We start from the raw sequence: 7,381 nt of genomic DNA, 5'->3' as shown, positions 1-7,381 counted from the left end.
AAAGTTGTGGGACGCAGCCACCATGGCAGATGATTATGCCTTAACCCACCGAATAGGGGTCCACGAACCTAACTCCTCGCCTAGATCTCCGCAGGGGAGGTGGGGAACAGCAGGTGCGGAGAACGACCATACATGGCGGCGGCCTCGAGATGATTATGGGGACAACTATGATACCCCACCGGTTCGAAATCAGAGGGATGCGGGCCCAAGACAAACTTATAGTTCGGGGGGCCCGAGGCAGACCCCGAGTTTTTCCTCCGGGCCTACTTGCGCATTTTGCAAGAAACCTGGACACTTGATGTCCAGTTGTTACCTCATGAAAAGGGACAACCCAGAGCGGAGTCCGACTATTACAACTCCGAATGCGATGGCTAGCGTAAGAAATCGCCATCAAAAGGGTTACCAACCATTTATTTCAGAGGGGTTTGTGTCACTGGATGGAGCCTCGACTAACCGGAGACCGGTTAGGATATTGAGGGACACAGGGGCCCATCAATCTTTAATGCTTGAAGGCATTTTGCCATGGTCCGAGGAGACGGCAACGGGGGATAGTGTTCGTTTACAGGGGATCGGGGGCGGTGTTAGTGCTCCCCTTCAGGTCATCCTGTTGGAGTCCGATTTGGTGTCAGGACCGGTCACCGTCGGTTTACAAGCCACGCTTCCTGTAGAGGGTGTATCTGTGGTTATCGGGAATGATTTGGCCGGGGGTCAAGTTTATGGTAACCTGAGGGTTGGTAAAGAGCCCAGCAGGGAAAATAACACCACACCAGCTCGGGATGGCGACCAAAGTGCCAAGTTATTTGTAGGGGGACTGAACTTCAAAACAGAGGAAGAAGTTCTGACCTCTGTCTTCAACAGATATGGGCCGCTGGTGGAAGTGCGGTTGGTAAGAGACTGGGAAACGCAACAGTCAAGAGGGTTCGGCTTTGTCACGTTTGCCAGCACAAAAGACGCCAGAGAGGCAGAGAAGAATTGGAATGGCAAGGATTTGGAGGGTCGGACCATAACAGTAGGGAAGGCATTTCGTAGGCGTCGAGAGGTCTACAGGAGAGGACAACTGGGCGGTAGTTTTGGTGGTGGCCGCAATCAAAATTATTATGGAGGCTCCCTGAGTTACGGCCGCTCCCGAAGGAAGGATTGGCAAAGTAGTGGCCGAGAAGGAGACCGCTATTCATTGGACTACAGGGACCAGTGGTCCCACCCTAATTATTAGGGAAGTTCTGAGAAGTTGAAGCACTGAAGGCGGCGGAGCCGCCGAGCCAAGATTCCTACACGAATTAACCGTGAACGCCGTTCCTAAAGGCGTCCATGTAGTGAACTTTCATGCACGGACTAACCGTGAACTCCACGTTCCTCAAGGCGCCCATGTAGAGAACTTTCCTGCACGGACTAACCGTGAACTCCGCGTTCCTAAAGGCATCCATGTAGGGAATACTCGGCTTGGCCTCCCGGAAAAAGTGCTATCGAGTTGCTTAACTTTGGATCTTTGATCAACCCCTTAACCTTCATTCCCAAGAAACTGACGGTCAAAGTCAGAGGGTCATGAGATGGAGTTGATTTGGCAGGGACAATGTCGTTGTTGGTACTTAGTCCAGAGGGAGTAATCTGGAGGGGGTGTGGTGAAATTTTGGTTGCTTTATGTTTAAGTGATAACTGTGCCCGGGGGGAACGGATAATGTGGGGGGGGTTGAGTTATCTGGTTTGTTTCTCCAAATTGGCCGGCGAAGAAAGTTTTCGCTGGGTTCAAACTTTCTTTCTTGAAGGGGGGGAGTGTTACATATTTATGTGAATGTATGGGAATTACCATTCAGGTCTTTGCTTATCCGTGTGGAGTATATTAAGTTGTTGTGGTTGGAGGGTCAGGAGCCCTTCGGAGGGAGTGGCCGGAAACGGAAGTGGCCGGAAACGGAAGTGACCGAAAAGGAAGAGAAAAAAAAGACACGAGGTAAAAGAAGGAGGTTTCGTCTTCCTCGCCCGCTCCGACGAAAGGTGGGATCGACCTTGCGCTGCGTGAACAAGCGGCGTTCCGAAACCCGTCTGGCGAGAGGAGGTACCTGGACGCGTAACTACCTTTTGACACGGCAAGTCACCGTGAGGGCGTGCACGGAACCAAGCGTCCGGCACAGTTTGCCCCGTCTACAAGGGCGCGTACGGGCCGCACGTTGGGGCCTCGCGCGCGTTGCAAACCGCGCTTGGTTTTGCCCCGTCTACAAGGACGCGTACGGGTCGCACTTTGGGGCCTCGCGCGCGTTGGAAGCCGCGCTGGGTTTTGCCCCGTTGCTTGGCAAGGAGGTGTGCGCTGCAGCAGCTGTCCCCGGTACGATACCTGCCCGGTGGAGGAACGTCCACCCGGGGTTCGTTCAACCGCCCGTGTGCGGAGACGAGAGACATTGTGAGAGACATTGACCACGGAGGGAGTCAGGAGTGGGGCTCACGTGAGGAATATATAAGATGGCCATCTTAGAGTTAGTGTAGATGAGTTTACATCTTTGTAATATTGATTGTGCATGGTTGATGGTTGTTGATTGCTCAGGGAATATATTATTGATTATTCCGGATCCTTGGTGTGGGGTTTCTTCTTGACCGGAACTCATATTGATTGCGTTACGAAAGCTTATAAACCATATATCTTTCTGGCGGGGTCCCTCCCACGGTCCGGGGGTCACCAAGACCAGGTAGTTACCGGGAGGACCACGTAACAGAATCAAAAAGGGTTGGCGTCAGGAAGGGCATCCGGCCGATAAAACATTGCTTCAAAAAGGGGACCGAAAAACAACAACAACCACGGTTCCCGAAAAAGGCCAACCCCCGCTTTGCGGGGAAAAATGGCCTCTAAAGGTGGTTATTTTTATATTTATAAAGGGGACAAATAAAATCCATTTCGCCGGCCGGCACTCAGCTCTGGTCCTAAATGGCTTTTAGGAGCTTGTTGGTCGTTGAAATTCGAAGCCACCGCACAGGAATCTCTCAAGATGGCGGCGGCGCCGTCACGTAGCAACCACTGGCGTGAGACAAGCAGACAGGACGACCTTCTTCACCTCGCTCACGACCTCCTCCACCTCCGTAGAATACCAAAGCCACCAAAAGCTCCTCACTTCCACTTGCAAATCTTCCAAAAAGCACGAAAAGCTTTTACAGTTTTCATAGGCGCCCACACAGGCAAAACAAGCTTCTCTCCTTTCTCCTCAAGCTCCTTTTTCCAACGTCCGTTTCTCTCCAAAACCTCCTCTCCCTCACTTCACACCGACCAATTGCTGAGCTCTGTTGAATCACCCCCTGTCCTCTCGATCAATGACGAACTTCGGGGGCGTTGCCTGCCGGCTCCACTCTTTCGGAGGCGGGCTTAGTCCGATCGGCTATGTTCTGGGTTCTGTCGGCATGCAGTGGACGGTTCGTGTTGTTTAATGGAGGCTTTGCATGGCTGGCCTGGTTGTCGTTGTTAAAACGTAGGGAAAAGGCCACAGAGGGCAGTCATACTGGGGGAAAACTAACCTTAATCCCTAACTAATTAGCACAGCTTCATGCCTCGTGTGAAGACACATAACCAATCTTAAGCTACAGTTTCCCTGCTTGAATACATCGAGATTTCTACTATGCGTCCACGGTCCATGCTATAATTATACAATCCTACCTTTATTATGAGATTCCTCCATCTAACCCCACAAACGTAACAATATCGTCCACATATTCAAAATACAGGATGGGACCTTTCTCACATGCATCATTGATCATTACTAAAAACAAAATTAAACCGAATTTTGTACCCTGTGGTACTCCAGCATGATTATTTTTCATGTCTGATATGGTTCCCTTATATTTCACTCACTGCTGATGGAATTCCAAAAAGTTAACAATCCAGGAAATAATATATGGGTGAACTCCAAGGTGAATCAATTTACAAACCAGAACATTATGATCAATTCGATCAAAGGCTTTTGAAAAATCTGTAAGAACTACGGGGGATATTGAATTTGGATTATCAGAATTTTCATATAGCTGATGAAACATTCCTATTAAATAATGATAAGTTGATAGCTTTCTTTGCTGTAATGATTACAATCAATTTTTGTTGCAATGTCCTCGAGGAGACATTTTGCAATAAATGATTCCGCAACTTTTGCGAAATAGCTCGTCAGTGCTCTGGTCTCAATTCCCACAAGGTGGGTAGTTGTGACTTTGGAATGGGTGTCAATACTGCATATCTCCAACGATCCAGAAGTTTCGCCTGTTCAAATGATACATTTAAAACATCGGTCAAGGGAAAACTTAATTCATAAGCAAACTCATGGATTACACGCACAGGTAAGTCTCCAGAAATGCTTGCTTTTTGTAATTAAAGTTTAAGTAATTGGTTACAGACCTGTTGAGGTTGGACATGAGGAGGTATAAACAGGTAGGTATGCTGGTAATTTTGTTCTATGAATTCTGGGTAAATGGTCTGCCATAGTAATGAAACGTTCATTGTATTGTTGGCTGCTTTTTATGCCTCCGCCGATGAAGTCGCCGGAGGCATTATGTTTTCAGGCTGTCGGTCCGTCCGTGATAGGTTTTCGTTACCGTGATAACTTGAGAACAGCTAACGGCATCTTAGTCAAACTTGGTGCAGGTATGTATAATGAGGTAACGATGAACTGATTAGAATTTGGGCTCACGAGGTTAAAGGCCAAAGGTCAGATGTCATGTTAGGTAATACTCCTGTTACCACGATAACTTGTGAACGAACCAGTGATGGGATTCTGACCAAATTTGGTACAATTATGTATAATGATGTAAAGATGAACTGATTAGATATTGGGGTCAAGAGGTCAAAGGTCAGAGGTCATGTCAGGTAAAAATGTGATAACTTGTAAACAGCTGAAGGGATTTAAATCAAACTTGGTACAAGTATTATAATGATGTAATAATGTGGGCGGAGATATATTGGTCGACGTCGTGACGTTGAAGAGTGCCGTTCTCGTTCTTCCGATATGCTGTGGGGGGCCAGTCGAAGGGTAGCCAAAGAACACAATTGTGATTACTCATTCCCATTGGGGGTAGGATCTGAATATTGGAATGCAAATGAGGGTGATTTGTGATGATTTTATCCAGTGTATTAATCCCTGTTGTAGGGTGTGTAACTACTTGTTTAAAAGGGTCATTTATTTGCAAGAAGAGGTGAAATGTCCAGATCATGGAAATCACGTACTATGGAAACTCCTGTACAACGTGTTAATAGATGCCTCCCCCCCGTACAACATGTAGATAGACGAACCTCCCCCCCCCCCCCTGTACAACATGTAGATAGACGCCTCCCCCATACAACATGTAGATAGACGCCCCCCCACCCCCCCCCCCCATACAACATGCAGATAGACGCTCCCCCCCCCCCTCCCGTATAACATACAACATGTAGATAGACGCCCCCCTCCCCACCAAGTGTAAATAGACGACCCCCTCCCCACCAAGTGTAGATAGACGCCCCCCTCCCCACCAAGTGTAAATAGACGACCCCCTCCCCACCAAGTGTAGATAGACGACCCCCTCCCCACCAAGTGTAAATAGACGACCCCCTCCCCACCAATTGTAAATAGATGCCCCCCCTCCCCACCAAGTGTAAAGAGACGACCCCCTCCCCACCAAGTGTAGATAGACGCCCCCCTCCCCACCAAGTGTAAATAGACGACCCCCTCCCCACCAAGTGTAGATAGACGCCCCCCTCCCCACCAAGTGCATATAGACGCCCCCCTCCCCACCAATTGTAAATAGATGCCCCCCCTCCCCACCAAGTGTAAATAGACGCCCCCCTCCCCACCAATTGTAAATAGACACCCCCCCTCCCCACCAATTGTAAATAGACGCCCCTCTCCCCACCGAGTGCATATAGACCCCCCCTCCCCACCAAGTGTAAATAGACGCCCCCCTCCCCACCAATTGTAAATAGACGCCCCTCCCCAACAAGTGCATGTAGACGCCCCCCTCCCCACCAAGTGTAAATAGATGCCCCCCTCACCACCAAGTGTAAATGGACGCCCTCCTCCCCACCAAGTGTAAATAGACTCCCCCTCCCCACCAAGTGTAAATATACGCCCCTCCCCACCAAGTGTAAATAGACGGCCCCCCTCACCACCAAGTGTAAATGGACGCCCTCCTCCCCACCAATTGTAAATAGAGTCCCCCTCCCCACCAAGTGTAAATAGACTCCCCCTCCCCACCAAGTGTAAATAGACGCCCCTCCCCACCAAGTGTAAATAGACACCCTCCTCCCCACCAAGTGTAAATAGAGTCCCCCTCCCCACCAAGTGTAAATAGACGCCCCTCCCCACCAAGTGTAAATAGAGTCCCCCTCCCCACCAAGTGTAAATAGACTCCCCCTCCCCACCAAGTGTAAATAGACGCCCCTCCCCACCAAGTGTAAATAGACGCCCTCCTCCCCACCAAGTGTAAATAGAGTCCCCCTCCCCACCAAGTGTAAATAGACGCCCCTCCCCACCAAGTGTAAATAGACGCCCCTCCCCACCAAGTGTAAATAGAGTCCCCCTCCCCACCAAGTGTAAATAGACGCCCTCCTCCCCACCAAGTGTAAATAGACTCCCCCTCCCCACCAAGTGTAAATAGACGCCCTCCTCCCCACCAAGTGTAAATAGACGCCCCTCCCCACCAAGTGTAAATAGACGCCCCTCCCCACCAAGTGTAAATAGACGCCCTCCTCCCCACCAAGTGTAAATAGACGCCCCTCCCCACCAAGAGTAAATAAACGTCTCCTCCACCCCAACCAATTGCAAATAGACTCCCTCCTCCCCACCAAGTGTAAATAGACGCCCCCCCTTCCCCATCAAATGTAAATACTGTACTAAATAGACGCCCTCCCCACAAAATGTAAATACACGCCCCACCTCCCCACCAAGTGTAAATAGACGCCCCTCCCCACCAAGTGTAAATGGACGCCCTCCTCCCCACCAATTGTAAATAGAGTCCCCCTCCCCACCAAGTGTAAATAGACTCCCCCTCCCCACCAAGTGTAAATAGACGCCCCTCCCCACCAAGTGTAAATAGACGCCCTCCTCCCCACCAAGTGTAAATAGACGCCCCTCCCCACCAAGTGTAAATAGACGCCCCTCCCCACCAAGTGTAAATAGACGCCCTCCTCCCCACCAAGTGTAAATAGACGCCCCTCCCCACCAAGAGTAAATAAACGTCTCCTCCACCCCAACCAATTGCAAATAGACTCCCTCCTCCCCACCAAGTGTAAATAGACGCCCCCCCTTCCCCATCAAATGTAAATACTGTACTAAATAGACGCCCTCCCCACAAAATGTAAATACACGCCCCACCTCCCCACCAAGTGTAAATATACGCCCCCCTTCCAACCAAGTGCATATGGACGCCCCCCTCCCCACCAATT

The 7,381-nt window shown here is 49.9% G+C and overlaps 1 protein-coding gene across 1 annotated transcript in view; it reads left to right on the top strand.

Annotated features, from left to right (window-relative positions):
• Positions 1–4,142: 4,142 nt before the first annotated feature.
• The window catches only part of LOC137426817 (transmembrane channel-like protein 7), a 52,707-nt gene continuing 49,468 nt past the window's right edge, over positions 4,143–7,381 (top strand). The window contains exon 1 of the mRNA XM_068115742.2: positions 4,143–4,302. Coding sequence (XP_067971843.2) covers positions 4,286–4,302 — 17 coding nt within the window. The 5' untranslated portion in view covers positions 4,143–4,285. The remainder of the gene's footprint in view (positions 4,303–7,381) is intronic.

The sequence above is a fragment of the Myxine glutinosa genome, chromosome 5, assembly GCF_964187855.1.
Source record: "Myxine glutinosa chromosome 5, kmMyxGlut1.1, whole genome shotgun sequence".
Lineage (NCBI taxonomy): Eukaryota > Metazoa > Chordata > Myxini > Myxiniformes > Myxinidae > Myxine > Myxine glutinosa.
Note: the sequence above shows the minus strand (reverse complement) of the source record. Positions and strands in the feature narration are given on the sequence as shown.